This window comes from Siphateles boraxobius, unplaced genomic scaffold (assembly GCF_051911475.1).
Source record: "Siphateles boraxobius isolate OS27281-9 unplaced genomic scaffold, OSU_SipBor_1 68, whole genome shotgun sequence".
Lineage (NCBI taxonomy): Eukaryota > Metazoa > Chordata > Actinopteri > Cypriniformes > Leuciscidae > Siphateles > Siphateles boraxobius.
This window is the reverse complement of record NW_027509195.1, coordinates 883,804-901,473: the sequence shown is the minus strand read 5'-3', so window position 1 is coordinate 901,473 and position 17,670 is coordinate 883,804. Positions and strand designations below refer to the sequence as shown.

The 17,670-nt window shown below is 36.8% G+C and overlaps 1 protein-coding gene across 2 annotated transcripts in view; it reads left to right on the top strand.

Annotated features, from left to right (window-relative positions):
• The first annotated feature begins 4,283 nt into the window (after positions 1-4,283).
• slc2a4rg (SLC2A4 regulator) overlaps positions 4,284-17,670 on the top strand; it is a 64,748-nt gene continuing 51,361 nt past the window's right edge. The window contains exons 1-2 of one of the 2 annotated variants that reach the window (XM_077214128.1): positions 4,284-4,693; positions 6,331-6,542. In XM_077214128.1, the coding sequence (XP_077070243.1) occupies positions 4,520-4,693; positions 6,331-6,542 (386 nt within the window). In that variant the 5' untranslated portion in view covers positions 4,284-4,519. The remainder of the gene's footprint in view (positions 4,694-6,330; positions 6,543-17,670) is intronic. The other variant, XM_077214129.1, reaches the window with a different exon arrangement.

Genomic DNA, 17,670 nt, shown 5'->3' with positions numbered 1-17,670 from the left:
TACTAAAATACTTTTTTACATACACCAGTGTTCAAAAGTTCGGGTTCTGTACATTTTTTTTATGGTTTTCAAAGAAGTCTCTTATGCTCAGCAAGCATTATTTGATCAAAATCACAGTAAAAACAGTAATACTGTTAAGTATTATTACAATTTAAAATAACTATTTTCTATTTTAATTTATAATGTAATGTTTTCTGTGATGACAGACCTGAATTTTCAGCAGCCATTAATTTTTGTGGAAATAATTTTTTTTTTAAAGTTTTTTGATTAATGGAAAATTTAAAAGAACAGCATTTATTTAAAATAGAAATCTTTTGTAAAATTATAAATGTCTTTAATATCATTAACTGTATTAATTTCTTTACTGACCCCAAACTTTTGAATGGTAATGTGTATATATATATGTATTTAAATATATATATATAAAATTAAAAAACTCATAAATAATTGATATAATAACACTTTTGCAGAGCTTTCCGTGGAGTTTTGCGGGTGCAGATTCCATGTGGGCCTTCTTAAAGTTAGTTACCTTTATGACTGTGCAAGTGCATTAGCTCTTCAATTTCTTTCGTTTTTTTTGTTATTTTGTCTATAGCATGCCACTTCTGCTCAATATTTGGATGTCAGGTAGTTTTAGTGATATGCCACTCGTTTCTCGCAAGATTTGATTTTTTCTTTTTGCAGTATTAACAGAATGGAAAGTAGAAAAAAAAGCAAAACAAGATTTTCTCGGGATGCCTCAGCCTAGCTATTTAAAATGTCATTTTCAATGACCATTGTTAACATCAGAGTTTATGAGGCTTGTAGCGTCAGTGTGCTGGAACATTGCGGTGTGAGGTACAGAGGGCAATAAAGGCTTCTAGTTTGGTCTCTATCCACCGCTCTCAGGTCAGTGTGAGCCAGCACTGCGCCCCGGCTCACTGGGCCTCCGACTGGCTTATCCGCCAGCAGCATTTCATGGAGACAGTGTCCAAGGAAAACACAGCACAAGGCTTATGGTTGCTAGTAAATGTCTTTTGGAAGGACGTCTCATATTCTGGGCTGTCTGTGCGACTTGATCCTATTGTAAACAATGCCTTTCCCACATGCATTATGGGAGCTTGGATTAGGATCGGGGAAAATAATAGCACAATGGAGCAACCTCTGCAAGGGGAAACCATTTGAGATGACCCCAGAAGACTTCCAAGGCCCATCAGCATGAAATAAAACAACTCGATGCATGGTTGGTGATTTTACTACACTGCATATATAGATCATTAAAGTCTGTTGGAGGGCTACAGGAAAGGCCCAGAGGAAAGGGATTTTGGGATTCGAGGCGGCCAAATTATCAGCTCAGGGATGGATAGATAAGATTTCATTAAGGATAAATAACCAAGATGCTGTCCTCATTCATGTCACACGCAACCTCTGGTGAGAAACGTTGGGTTTGTCATGTCTGTTTTAATATATACTCAGATGAAAGATTTTTATGGCACTCTATTTTCTTATAAAATTGTATTGGTTAACTCCACTTGTAGCAACTTGTTCAAAAAGCTACTATCACTGCCATTCACGTGTTCCACTGTTCTGTTCAAGTAGGCTGCAACTATTTCCTTGCTTGCAATGCATGCTTCTGAAAACAAAAACTCTCGTTTTTTTTCCCTTATCCTCTCTGGTGCATCAAATATAATGTATAATTCATACCCGTGCCTCACACTATAAGACAGTGCCAAAAAACCACACAAAAAAATGAAATACCGGTCACCAAACGGGAAGAGGAGACACAACAGGCTGCTGAGAGGTTATGGATCGTCTCAGGGAGCACAAAGCACATATCTGGTCCAGGACTCAGTGGGGATCTGGTCTCACAGCCACTGTAGGCCCTCCCTGCTGTTATTAGCATGTGTCCTTGAGACTTGCCATTTTGAGGGAGGAAGTGTGCTCCACTTTAGCTTTGGCTTGGCGGTTCCTCCCACTTCTGAATCTGTCCTTCTAGCACAAGGCTGGCTTTGTATAGTGGGGCGGATCGGTGCTTTTGATGTTGATGTTCTGAGAGAGTCTGCGAGAAGCGATCGTCCAGATCGTCCATTGTTTTTGTCGAAAACGAGGGTGTGATTTGTACAGATTGCACAAGGGTTTACTGGTTTTTCAATCATGTTTGTTCTTTAGAGGGGCAGAGAAATGACAGGCCTAAAGTATGATATTTATTGGCAAGTGTGTAAATAAAATATCCATTAAAAATCCATCTGCTTGCGTTAAACAGATGACATACATTGACGTGATGCTTCTCGTTCACCCGACCATTTATGGTTCAACAAAAATTGACTTTCTGCCATACTGAAACAGACCAAATCGCATGTATATAGAGCATACAGCAATGCAACATAACTATATTATGAAAAGAAAAGCTGGTATTGATGTTTTAAAAAGCAATGAAAGGTTTCTACTTCCGCTGTTTAGGTTGTATGTTGTGAAGTGTGTACATAGTAACACTGCTTCCCCAGCATATGTCCTTGGCTTAACTGAGTTGATGTGTGGTCCACCCAAAGTGTAACACAGAGTATGGTGTGTATAAAAAATATCTGTTTAGTAATATTCTGTGCAAAAGATTGTAATGTTTTCTATAAAAAAAATCATTCATATAAATATTTGTTTTTACTTTTTTAATAAAGTTGCACCTTATGACTGGTTGTGTGTCGACTATTCTACTGTAATATAGCATGTGTGTATCTTTGGAGAATGAGCTTTTGAAAAGGCTTGTTGATGGGTTTATAAGGTGGGAGAACATATTTTCCCAGGTTTCACAGACAATGTTAAAGGCTAGTCCAAGACTAAAATGCATGTTTGAGCGGTTTTAAAGTGATAGTTCACCCTAAAATGAAAATTCTGTCATTAATTACTCATCTTTATGTCGTTACAAACCCCGTAAGACTTTCGTTCATCTTCGGAACTCAAATGAAGATCTTTTGAAGAAACCTGAGTAATTTCTGTGTCTCCATTGGCAGCTACGCAACTGACACTTTGACACTTCAAAAAACTCATAAAGAGATTGTAAAACTAATCCATATGAATTGAGTTTAGTCCACATTTTATGAAGAGACTCGATCACTTTATATGATGAACAGATTTAATTTAGGCTTTTATTCACATTTAAACATTGATCAGCAAACATAAACAGAAGCTCAACTGAACCTGCTTGACACACGAGAAAAGTTGTAAGCAATTGAACAAGCAAGCGGAATGATAGTTTAACCAGTGAACAGATTAAAACATTTCCGATTAAGAAACACTTCATTAGGAGAAAATCTAAATAAATGAGGGGGGGAAAAGAAACACTTTATTTTACTTTTAAACCTGCTTGAAGCATCAAAGTGGTAGTTGTGTAGCTTTCAGTGGAGGGATTTAATCTTTGATTTAATCAAAAATATCTTAATTTGTGTTCCGAAGATGAACAAAAGTCTTATGGGTTTGGAACGACATGAGGGTGAGTAATTAATGACAGAATTTTCATTGTTGGATGAATTATCTCTTTAACTGAAAGCAGCTTGCACTGGCATATCTTAAAATAAGTCGGTGCCATTGTTTTGACACAAGGTGCACACCAGTAATGTTTTTTGAAAATGCTTGTTAAATATTGCACAAATACAGAAATTTGTATAAGTAACAAATATTCACAAAATGTGCACCATCACATAAGACATATTAACATTTCGAGTGAGAACTGCACATAGGGTGGTGGTTTTGAAGACAATGCTGAAAAAATGCTAGACTGGTTGGTTTGTGTTAGCTGGTTTAAGATGGTCTCCCAGCCTGGACAAGCTGTTGCTCAGCTGGTTTACATGATCTCCCAGTCTGAACCGGGTGAAAAGTGCCCAAAACCCCTCTGAACACAGCCTGATAGGCCAACTAAAACCAGCAAACCAGTTTTGGCTGGTTTTAGGGGTGTGTGTGTGTTTGTGTTTTAACTGAGAAGCTAGCGCGGATACTCTTTACAAAGTATTTCCGTTTTGCGTTAGAAGAGTGTATATTTTCCTTATTTGTATCGCCGCAAATAGACATTCAAACTGAGAAACAATTTGTTTTAAAAGTGCGTCAATTTTTACCGGGGCTTTTTTCCTCTTCCTCTCTCTCTGCGCCGGCCGGCAAACCATCGAGACACACCCCCTAAACCCTCAAAAATATTCACTCCGACGTTTGCCGAACGACCAATCAGCTGCAGGTCTGCGATGGCCGCGTGCCTAAATAGAATGTTTATGTATGTCGAGAGCCAATCAGAATCAATGAGGGGAGTGGCCGAGCGAATCTCGCCTGGCTGCACGCGCAGGGCAGAGTGGGCGTGGCGTCTGGTTCGGCAAGAGAGAAAAGCAAAACAATCATTTTTATCCCCTTTTACCGGCTGCTTTTAGGGTCCGTAGTGAAATACACTCAAGACAGGGAGTCGTAGTCCACACAATACTGTTAAATGCATCATATCCCACTCAGCACTAAAGTCTACAGAAAGCTGGTGATCTTGTGAAGTCACATTTGATCCAGGTTGAAAATGACTTCCAAACGGCTCCTCGAGCAGCCTCGAGCCGGCGACAGCACGCGCGAGCCTGTCACCGGGAAAGCGCTGCCGCTGCATGAAGGTGCTTTCAGGAATTTTGGCAAGGAAATCTCTCCAAATGGACATTACTATACCTCAACGAGAGAGATGCACTACATTCATAAGAAAGTAAGTGATGCTTACTCAAGTTTTTCACACGTCCACTTATTTGACAGTTTGTTGCATTTATAAACAAGTCGAAACGACTGTCAGCAATTATGATGGAGTTTTACGATGGCAGCTCTGCTTTTCGCTTCAAACTCAAGTTTGCATGGAAATATTGCTTGTTAAGTAGCTGCAATTTAATTTCATCGTTGCAGTTATACTGTCGTCGACGTTAATATCGCAAGGCGTTAACTGTGTTTGCACGGTTTAAGATGGCGACTTAACTTGCATGTTCAAAGTTTACACGAAAAGAAAACAGGGGGTTGGGTTGGTACGTTTACTGATTCACCCCTCCCCCATAGTGTATCTAACTCGAGTTGAAGCCGGTGGAAGGGTTTGTTTTTACAGGAACACCGTTTGGTTTTTCCTCTCAACGTCGCATGGTGACTTTCCAGGATATTTTTTTTTGTGGACTTTCTAGGATATTTACTGATCTAAAAAATACGTTTTTTTTAATGCAACTTACGTTGTGTTTTAGGAAAAGAGAGTTACTTTATTGTAGTTATGGTTTATGCATTGCTTATGGATTATTGGATGAAGTAACGATATGCGTCGTTCAGTTCCTTCGAACGTATGAGCGTTCACTTTAGAACGGCGTTTAATTTCGCTCTGTTCAGTGAAGAGTAGGAGTTCGAGACACGCCCCCTTTTACGATGACGCATCAATGTATGAACGTGCACTTGATCGATATGAGCTGTGCAGGCAATGCAACTCTGCCTGTAATGCAACAAATTCACGACTTCAATGTTTGATTATACTATCAACTGACAGGATGCTTCATAAATTCAGATTTAATCTTGGCCCTAGATTTTAGATAAAGCATATACAGTATTGAAGTTTTGTTGCTTTTAGTCAATGTTTTTCAGCTTTGAGGATAAATAAACTTTTAGCATAGATCAGTGGTTCTCAACCTCTTTGACTCGACTTCCCGTTGTCCAACTCAATATTTGAAGCCAATATTCATTTTTTATAAACACAAACTGGTAGTATTAATAAGCAATGAACTAAAGAAGTCAAATATATAATCCAAAATCATTTTGTGATTCCAAAGGTTTCAAGATCTGTATGTTTATCAATAAACTTGATTTTAGTTTACATATTGATTTTATGTTTTTTTAAGCATATTAATTTAGATCAGAGCTAGATTATTTAGATTTCATTAATAGTAACGTATTAATTTAAATGCTTTTGAGTCATATTGGAAGTACATGTTTTTCCCAGGAAAATGGACCAAAAATATTATACATTTTGGAATTGATATTTTTCCTGGAAATAGAATGTCTCTATTACCAACTGTTACTCACAATAGCAATAGAAAGTCATGGTTAACTTTTGGCATTTAAAAAAAGGGACAATCCCTTAAACATTTCCCGTTCCACCTTTCTGTTTCAAGAGATCAACACAGAGAGAAAACTATTCTTGTCAAGCCATCTTGTCTTCCAAGTCTTAAACACCCACAAGTATCCTAAACACCCCATCCTAAATAAACATAAGGAAAAATTATAATACTATGTGACTAAAACCGAACTGAATTCCTGTCTGAGTCTCTTTGGACCCATGAGCTGGTAAATGTATATCTCTTTTCTTCTTCTTTTTCTCAGTTTGCATGTGGCAGAGAAGAGGACGAACAGAGCTCAGGTGGGGTCCTTAAATACGGCTGTCCTGCTCATCACCTGATCCTGAGTGGCATCAGACTACAAGACCAAACTCACATTGAGGCTCTGAGCCCAGTGAGAGGCCCAGGAGGTCTCCTTCCATCTCCCGAAACACCACACCCGCACACGTCCTCCATCATCCCCGTCCCACATGACAGGTCAGTTCTGATCCCGACACTACAGAGAGCAGTGCAGAATGATTGACACAGTTTGGTTGATGTAGTTATATTAATACATATATATAGAGAGAGTATGAAATTCAATGCAAATACAATAGTTGTATAACTGGGATGATACTTATAACTAGAACAATAGTTCTTAAAAATCCTCCTTTATGCCTCTCGTTCCAGAATGCATTATCACTGAAGTCTATTTTGATGGACTGTGATAGATTGAACTCTGTTCGAATTCTTTATTTTCCAGTTGACTCGTATGAAAATAAGTTTTAATTATGTAAGACCAGATCTACAACCCCAAATCAGAAAATGTTGGGACATTTTGTAAAATGCATTAAAATCAAGTATCTTTAGAATTAGAATCTTTATTTTTTAGAATTTTTATCTAAGATCTAAATTTAAAAACCTATTTCAATCGTTCTTTTTTTAATCTCTTTATCGGCATGGATATAGCTGGGGTTTGCTGGCATGGCGTTAAACTATAAACAAACAAACAAACAAACTTAAATGTTATAGATACATAATTATGCATATGTATAACTGTTTTTATTAAACTAAAATACGTAATTAATATTATTCAAAAAAGGATCAGTTATATATTAATTAATGAATATATTATTAATATATAAGTCTATTAATATAATTAATGAATATATTATTAATAGATAAGTCGGACCAGATAGTGAAGGAATGTGAACTGTGAACTCCTTCCCAGAATGCACCTCACCTCATTTTCTGGTCACTTCCTACTTCCCAAACTTCTATTTATGTTTTTTAATAGTTTTGATGTCTTTTCGATTATTCCAAAAATGATGGACAATTATTATAATAGAGTGCAACAGTCATGTTCCAGAAGTATAAACCATATTTTACATTTCTTTATAAAGAAATTGATTACTTAAAAGATTGCCTAACTTATAAATATGTAAAAATGGCAAGGTCGATAATAGATGGTAACTTGTGGAAGCCTTATTGAAACTTTTTAATAATCGTGTTTAACAACTGAATTTGTGGTGAAAAACTACAGTATCCATGATGCTGTTCAAAAATTCCACCAATCAGACGGTCGCGGTGAGCAAATAGCGTCGAAATAGCTTGAGGAGAAAGCAGACTCCCATGAAGCATGGCAAATGACGTAAACGAATTGGTCTCGCTATGCTGGCAAAATACTTAAATATTTGTGTGTATGTATATATATATATATATATATATATATATATATACACACACACACATTCACACTCCAGGGCAAAAAAAAAAAATCTACCAAGACAAAATATTGAATAGTCTTTTAATGGTCTCAATCATTTTAATAACAAATCACTGGTCAGGAAATTAGCAAGAATTGCACAAATACTGTAGATAAAGTAACTTAGCACGCAATAGCCTTCCCAACTTGCAGACAACTTTTTACACGAAGAAGAGTCAGTTTTGTTCCACTCAATGTTAATGGCTTTAAACAGTTCATGAGTTGTTGAAAAAAGTCTCCCAGTTTCACTATTGGGTTCAGATCTGGTTTCTGACCAGGCCAAAACATGAGCCTGGTGGACTTGTTCTGAAGCCACTTCTTGGTTGTCTTTGCAATTTGTGCAGGAGCATAATCTTGCTGAAAAATAACATCTGATCGTTCCTCTTTAGATAACAGCTGTTCAATTGTCGCAAATCATTCTGCAATATTCTCTTGTGCTCCGAAGCATTAAATGACTTTTCACAGTGAAGTAGCTCACCAATGCCAGCAGCTAAAAAGGCTCCCCACACAATGACACAGTCTCTTTTTTCATGCTTCATTGTGGTAGAGATGCATTTATTATTATATTTCTCAGCAGATTTTTAAAGACACTGCTCTGGAGCATCACCATGTAACTCGTGTTTCATTGATCCATCAATCCACACACGCAACTCTGCTAAACCACTCTGAATCAAACTTATTTCTGTCTTGATAGATTTTTGAGACAGCAATGGCTTTTCAAAGTCATCATGAAATCGAAATTGACCCTATTTTCTTTGTTAGCACACATTAGATGTAACCGAGCAAGTTAAGCAGTGTTTGACATCAAGCAAACTAGGCCTAAGGGAAACAAGATTGTTTATACATTTATTGGCGGAGTCTGTTTAAAAGTAAAATAAAATATATTTGTATTTTCTCTTAATGAAGTCTTTCTTAATCCGACATGTTTTAATCTGTTCACTGGTTAAACTGTCATTCCGCTTGCTTGCGTTCAGTTGTTTACAAGCCTTTAATGTGAACTGGATAAAAGGGAAAGTTCACCCATAAATGAAATTTGGTCATCATTTACTCTCCCTCAAGTTGTTCCAAACCTGTATGAGTTTCTTTCTTCTGTTGAACACAAAAGAAGATATGTTGGAGAATGTTGGAAACAGACAGTTAATGGTAACCATTGACTTCCATGGTAGGAAAAACATCTTGAGGGTGAGTAAATGGGTGGCGTTTTAACCACTGCCATGACCCTCAGCTCAGCATACCAGAGGCTGAATGTAATGCGATGGCACTGGATGGTTGGTGTGAAGGAGACAGACGGGCCGCTTGGTCATCGTTCAGTCAGTGTTTATGCAACCTTCATTTTTGGCGTGTTCATAAGGAATGTCTGTTCAATTCCTTTCTTTGTTTCATTCTTTCCCGCTGTTTATTTGTATTTTTCTTTTCCGTTTGTTGTCATTCTCAGCATTTTTTTCTTTTTTAGATCATAGTGGGAATAGTTTAACCAAAAATAAAACATTCTATCATCATTTAGCTTTGAGTCAATGTGATTGCGTGGGATGCTTTTCAGAATGTGAATTGACAATGTATTTGTCTGTGTTTATCTAAATGTGCTGATATGGCAAGTTCAGGCAAATTACTGCGAGTTTATTTACAAAGAGGCTTTTATAATGCTCACTGAATTTATGACTTACTGAGTAACTAACACTCGCTTTTGAACAGGTTTCCTGAAGACTCCCCCTGTCTGCCATTGGTTACCTAAACAGTTAGCCCCGCCCCAAACTCACGTCATTGGTTGAGCTGTTGCTGTGTTGGGCTGGTCAGGATACTTACACACAGAGCATATTAAACTGGGACAGAAGAAAGTATTTAACACATAAAAACAATACACACTACCTTTAATTTGCATTTTCATATTTTCTAAAATTAGTTTAAATGGATTTATTGTCCCACTGTCGCTTTGTTTTTCTACATTATGTCAATGTGGCCTAGATTTTAATTTTAAATGATACCTGGAGCTCATACTCCCTAAGGGTTTGTAAATTTATGCAAACCTCTCAGATATACAGGCAAATAGCTTGTCCCTTCACGGCAGTTTTACAGTGAGAAAAGCTGATGTTTGTCAGATAAACCCAACACAAGCTTTACCTGTTGCATTTTATGAGCCCTCCATAACTCTTTTATTCACCTGCGGCTTTCTTCCCCTGCTATACATCTGGCTCTTTGCCGTCTTTTATGTGTGTTTATATGTGCTTGGCAAGTACCTCAAGGTTTTATGGTCCAAAAATTAAGGGAGAAGAAATTGCGGTACATAACTGTACATATTTTAATTATTATTCTATGTATATTAACATGTTCAATTCATTGTCTGCAATTGGTCAAAAAGAGGTAGAAAGTTTATTAATAATAATAGTAATAATGAGTCTAATGGCCTTTTGCTTTTAAATTTACACTACTAAACACTAGTGCATTTTCATCAAAATCTTTATGAAAAAAATTAATGGTTTTTGAAAATCAGCCTGTTTCATTGTATATATGAGGATGGATGATATAACAGATTTTCTTTTGACCATTGAAGTAAATCTCTGTTGTATACTGTATTCAGTATGCAGTATGCTCATGCTAAGGTGTTTCTCTCGAATGAAGGAACTGCAACACCTTTTGCAAATGTGTTTTATATCTAGACTAGAACTTTAGACATTGTTCATGTTACTAATGCAAGCTTCTCAGCAATTCAAATCTGGGACTCGCACAGATGTAGTGCTATGAGCAAATACTTAAATAATTTAGAGTGCTTGTGCTTGCATGTTTGTATGTGTGTCCATGAGATAAGGACCGTGCACTTCATGAGTACCTCTACACACATTAGTCTTTCATTGACATGTCCAGGCTTGTCTGAGAAATCAGTAAAAAAGTCTCTGCTTTACACTGTGATTGATAGGTCACACTGGCAGCAAGTCTACGCTTGAATCTATTCATCTCTTATCAGCATTCAGTAAGCTGAAAGACAAAAGCCAAGATGGAAGGTAGAAAGTCCAGCAAATTGAAACCCTCGCTTTTTTCATTTTCAATGTCTTGTATCTACTTGTGCAACTCACAGAATTAAAATGTGGTAAAAAGGTGAAGTCAGCAAATTGAGGTTTCATGTAAACAAGTCCAGTCATGTGGTCATCTCGGTCTTGGACGGCATTCAGAAAGAACAATGAACTTCCTTTACATCCGTAATTTTAACAATACCTTTATAACAGAAGAAATTCACAGTTCTTCTCATACTATCTGTCCTGTATCAGTTATAGATTGTTCAAAGAAATTGTGTGCCTGATGTTATGCTTTTTCTGGTGAATTTTTAAAGTCTGGATAACTGTAAGCTTTTGCTGTCAATATTGTCCTTAACCTGTAATATCGAAGAGGGGACGTTAATATATTTTTGAAAAAATGGTGAGGGATGTTTATTAAAATAGAAAGTATGCCAAAATGTGTGTAGTGTGCAGCACAGTACTATATCCCATAATGCCATGCAATTTAAATCGGAAGTGATGTCAGTGATGTTTTTCCTTGACTACTTATTGGATTGGACTACAAAGAATTTTTATACAAAACTGGATCAAGAAGATATGAAGCTTGATTCCGCCACAGAATAAAACAATTTAAAAGATAATTGTGACTTTTTGTCTTGCAATTCTGACTTTAAATCTCACAATTCTAAGAAAGGAAGTCGGATCTGAGAGATATAAACAATTCGCAATTCTGACTTTTTTTCTTGTAATTGTGAGTTTATATCTTCAATTCTCAATTCAATTCTCTGACTTAGAATTGAAATGAATACTTTAATAAAAATTAAAGAAATGAATACTTATATTCAGCAAAGATACGTTATATTTATGTTTCAAAATATTTCCATTTCAAATAAATGCTGTTGTTTTAGTCATCAAAGGATCCTGAAAAAAAGTTTTAAGGTTCCACTAAAATATTAAGCAGCACAACGGTTTTCTACATTTATAATAATACGAATTTGTCCTTTAACAACAAATCAACATATTAGAATGACATAATGCAATAAAGTAATATTTCACAATATTGTTTTTTTAAGAGAGTTATGACTAAGGGACTAACTCAAATGCTCCACTCTCCACCCAGATATAAAAGCTGCTGTTAGTTAATGAAAAGATTTGACAGATAAACTCATGGCTCGATTGAACTCTAGTCGTGTCAAAAGTGATTTTTCAGTTTTATGGATGTCTCCATCTTGACATTACTTTGGGCACTGTCGTTATGGTTGGTTACTGGTAAGAGAATACAGGCCGTTGCATGTTCACACAGACAGTATTCGAGACGCTACTGTAAGTTTCTGTGTGAACAAGACATTTTAAGACTCACACCTATTAGTTAAAAGGATTAGTTCAATCCCAAAATATCCTCATATATTTTACCATGTCATAAATGCCCCTTTTTGGGTGGAAGCAAATACACCGTGTTTTTTGTGCTGCACACCTATGGTGTGTATGTAAATGATCCACATGACACAGGTTACCATTAACGAGTGTATTTTGTTTAAAGAAAAGCACAAAGTAGAAGCAGAATGGCACAGCATATATTCGCCTCCGGGGGAAACCCCAAACATGGGTCTAAGTAAAGTAACGTACACCCAGACCATTACAGCGGACCCTTCCCATAAGCCCCTTTGAATCTGGAACTCATTCTAGTGGACAAGATGCACGAACATCCAGCTTGTATTAATGTTAATAAACGTAAAAATGGCCTCAGCATTGTGCACTTGCTTCGAAAGACGTTGTGACGTTTGTCGTGACGTGTATTTAAAGTCTCTTCTCTTCTCTGATGATGTGTTTACTGGCGTGAGGGCGGGGCAAACTGTCACTCACATGAAATCCACCAATAGCAAACCACAACCATCCAATCAATTCTCCACAGACAAAACATGTCCCGCCTTACTTTTTTCTTGTTCAAGAAGCCGTTTCACTCATATATTTGTCAGAACAGGAAAGAAAAAACTATCGCATCAGATCTTCAGATATTTGATATGACAATATTTGATGATTACTCGGAAAGAGATTTGGAGAGGCTGTAGACTGAAGACTGTAAAACGCGCAGTTGAGAGTTGTTTTATTTTTATTTTTATGTGTGAATTATGATAATTATGTTCTTTTTACACTAAATTCCCACGTTAAATCGACTATAGCAGTGTTTTCTGAAGAGGTCTGGAGCTACAGCATCTACAGTTCCTGCTGACTGACTTTGTCACGCTGACACCTCTCAATGGGTCATGACCTCCGCTCTCAGAATCTTTGGGGGGGGGGGGGGGTCAAAGGTCGCCTCGTATAAGAGACACAAGAATGACTCACGTTCGTGTCAGCCAGCACGTACCTCACGTCCTGGTCAGCCAGTGAGCTATAAACTAAATGAAACCAAGAGATGAGCATGAGCCAGGCATTCCTTCATCCATATAACTCAGCAACAGCGTTCCTTCGGCTTGTCCAAGTGCACAAAGCTTATCAGAACGAAAGAAGCCCTGTGCCTCAATTTGATACGTTTGCTGTAATTAACTTCTATTATGACTCGTGATGATATTATCGGAAGCCACAACAGATAACGCGTGTCATCATGGTTCATGTTACGTAGTAGAGGATGAGTCTATGAAACTAAAGAGAGGAACCAAAACTTTAAGCTGATACTTGAAGGGACGCGCTTCAGATATCTGCAGCATAATTGGCTGCTATGTTCTGCTTGTGATAAAGAGAAACAAAAGATTGGGGACTTGTCGTATTTTTTTTTGTACTGTGAAAATAACATATGTACGCCTCTTATACACCTGGGTTTAAAGTCATTGAAATCAACCTTATTTACTTTCTTAATACACGTTGATTCTTTGCATGTTACTCTGATTTTTTTTGTCTTTGTAAACTTTATTAAAAATGTAATAACTTTCTCTTACTATTATACAACTATTTAACTATTTAACCCATAGGGGTTCTTGACTCAATTTTAAAGAACACCTTAAAGTGTAACTTCGCCTATTTTCAACCTGCTCTGTATTTTTACAATGTCAGTAGTTTATTTAACTGAACAATGTTTGCTCATTCTCTGTGTTTGGTTTATAAATGTCAGCAAATGTCCACCGCATCCAGCTTTGAAAACTATAGATTATTCCGCATTTTTGTATCCCGCCCACAGAGAGTTGGATCAACAGAGGGTTATTAATAGAACAGTTATTGTAAGGGTAGGTTTATCTATGAAAATCATAATTTGTCTACTCTTTAAACAGCATTATGGTAAAAATGAAGCAATACGGCAACAGCTTTTGCCTTTCGTACCAGTACGTGACTGTGTTTTGCTTCGAGCAGAACTGACGGAACGACAGTTTTTCCCGTCCGTTTGGCCTATAACACACTGTTTGTGGTCATCCAGTTTGAAATGTTGACTACACACACTGAGGTTTTTCAGATGTTCAGTTGCGGCGTTCTCTCCATCTTAATGATTCTGTGCAGCCTTTAGCCACTGCCTACAATGCGCTGGATTCTTCCCTGCAAACTGAAAATAACTCTTTTAATTCTTGCACCTAGGAACAAGAAGTCGACATCCTTATAAGTTTGCTAAGAAAAATTTCCTATAAAAGCAAGGCCGTATTTGACTCTGGTCAAGCATATCCAATAGGAGCTGACTATTAGATGGCAATGTACCCAGTGCATAATAGGTGTTGAAGTTTTCTACCTATTTGGCAAAAAGATAGACAACAGCCTTCTTTCTCTGTATTCAATATTCAGGGACCAACTATTTAATTAACCTTTCTACTGTATAGGCAGACAAGTTTAATTGAAAGCCCATTTTGCCAGCGGTGAAGTACTTCTTTAAGGCAAAAAGGTTGTATATATAAAGAGTAATGTCTTAAAAGATTGCATAATGATTTAATGTTTAACGGCTTCATTTTCTCTAGTGATAAAGTATGTTTACAAGCTGCTTAATTCATACAATTCAATTCAAATTTAAAAAATGAATTAAAACAACATTAATTCATTGAAACTAAATATGAAGCGCCTGACAGAACCCTTTGGTGTTCTATATAGAACCTTTTCTTCTAAGAGTGCACTGGGCTGGTTGGATAATGTTAACCAAGCAACATAATACACAAATCTAGGCATTCGGTCTTCTTATCTCATATATAATCAGGGGGAAAAGTCCATTCTTTTTTTGTGATTTATATACTGATTCACTTGGAAATATGTTACATGAAGTATAATGAGTTTCGAAAAGCATTTCACATTGACTTTGACCATTTTTGATCAGATCATGACGTGAACGTTAGTCAATGCAGACTGCTGTTTACACCAATGAATGCCTCTCTAGTGACCACATGTGATCAGATTTCATCATGATTTTATAGGGAAGGGTCTCTGATTTCATGACTGTAGCAAGTTATGTCAGTCATACCGAACATATTCCAAGAGGTCTTGCATGTCATATCTGAGCTTTACCAAAAAAAAAATGTTCCTTCCATTTTTCAGTTTAGAAAGTTGTCTTATTTGAATAACAACATCGCCTTTGCCGTCATCTAACACTCACTTAAAGTTAATCTTTCAATACTTAAATGTAATCTCAAAATGAATATAAATTTTTCATGATGTATATGTTGTGATGCATAAATTCATTTGTAGCTTTTAAAATTGTGTATTTTAGAGTTTTTTAGTGCTTTTTTATATAAATATTTATTTTGACATGTTTATTGTCCGTCCAATGAAAATGATTATCGGCTTATCATTATCAATAACCAAAATACTTATAGGATGTTGAAGTTATTCTTCTATAGCAGCTTAATTTGTATAAAATCATTTTACAGTTAGCAATGCAACTAGAATCTATAAGGAGCTCCTGATGGTCGAACCCAAGTAACACTTATCCTCACTTCTGAAAAAAAAATGTTTTACCCTCAATATAAAACTATATGGAAATGTTTCATATTCATGGGGACTTTCCATAGACACAATGATTTTTATACTGTACAAACTGTATATTCTATCCCTACCCCTAAACCGACCCATCACAGAAAACTTTCTGTGTTTTCAGATTTTCAAAAAAACATGACTTAGTATGATTTATAAGTTGTTTTTCTCATGGGAACCAAAATATGTCCCCACAAGGACAAGGATTTCGGATATTGCCATCTTCGTGGGGACATTTTGTCCCCATAAAGTAGGGTTTACCAGGACACGCACACACCAAAAAAAGAGGTTGAGCTTTATTAATTCTGAAGCTAAGCTGCAATCACTTGCTAAAATCCCTATTATTCTGTTTCTCTGGGTCACTGTTTTGTTTTGCTAATGTATATTTACACGATTAATGCTGCCCAAGGGAATCACTCAGTACATTTAAAGGTGCAGTGTTTGATTTTTAGCGACATCTAGTGGTGAGGATACGAATTGCAACCAACAAAAGTTACGGTGTTCGCCAGGAAAATATGTCATCGTCTGAGACAGCAGAGAGTAGCAGTTCAGCAATGAGGTTTCTTTACAAGGATAAATTAAGAAATTATGTTTACTTAATTATTCAGTAAAACTAAATGTTATTGCGAATATTATTGTTACTTGTTCATCATTGTGTCAGTGTTTTATTCGCTGAACTAAGCTTGCTTCCTTGCACGAAGAGCAACATAGTAACGAAACGCGTTTTTCCGTTTAGGGCCACTGTAGAAACATGACGACACAATATGTCGACCTCCATAGAACGGGGTGCTCGCGATATAAATGTATAAAAATAAATGTCTCATTCTAAGGTACTAAAAACATAACGGTTCATTATTCAAGGTCTTTATACACGACTGAAAACATAGTTATGGATCTTATATTGCATTTCTGTCAATAGATCCTCAGAAATATTACACATTGCACCTTTAAAGCAGTATTTTCTGGTGCTGAATTTACCAAAAGCAAGAATCTTTTATGGTCCAAAATGAGGATGTAGCCACAATTGCGAAATTTCTGGCAGACATAAATTCAGGTGCTGAATTTACCAATTGCAGGGTTGAAGCTTTTATGGTCCAGATTCAGAATAAGTCTGTAGCCACAGTTGTGATTTTTCTGGCAGACATAAATTCAGCACCAGACGCCTGGTCTGACCCAAAACATCAGCGTGGTTTGTCCAGTGCACATGGAAAGAGAGCTTGCAAGAAAAAACAACGGAACAGAAAACAAGTTTGTTTTTTCTAGCAGACCTAAACTCCTGTCGAGGAATGCTGGTTGTGGACTCGTTGTTTGTCTGTAGGGAAGACGAAGAGCCAGTTCATCAAATGTTTTTACTGGCTGCACTGCCTCGATTGCCCTAAGCTATGCTGTTTACTTTCTTGATTATAGTTTTCATTTGTTATTTTGCTCATATTTTGCTCCATTATAGCTCCTTTGCAGATTGTGGTGTGCCGCACAGAGTGAAGAAATTCTGTCTTCATCTATATATCCAACAGCTTGTGTGTATATTTTGCTCCTTGGCACGTTGATCGTCAACATTTTATGGAAGTTGTTGATGAGAGATTCTTATGTGCTTTCTCTGATCAAGAGGTGCACAGAATAAGTTTGACTGATATTTAACCTTATGAAATGAGTCTATTATGTGCAACTTTACTGATTTTACTGCGCTCTGACCAGCTGTAAGTTGTCATTGCTTGATGATTCTTGGCCTTTTGAGTTCAATAGAAACTCAGGAACTGGAGGAAAGCACCGTTGAGGCCGTCTCTCTTCTTTACCATTCACACACCCACATCTTACATAATCTTTCGCAGTAACCCATATTATAATTAGAAGAATTCCCAACTTCTTCTTGGGAATAAACGTCAGCCTACACTGACTTCTAAAAACAGCTGGATCTGTCCCTTTTTCTGTCAGTTCCCCC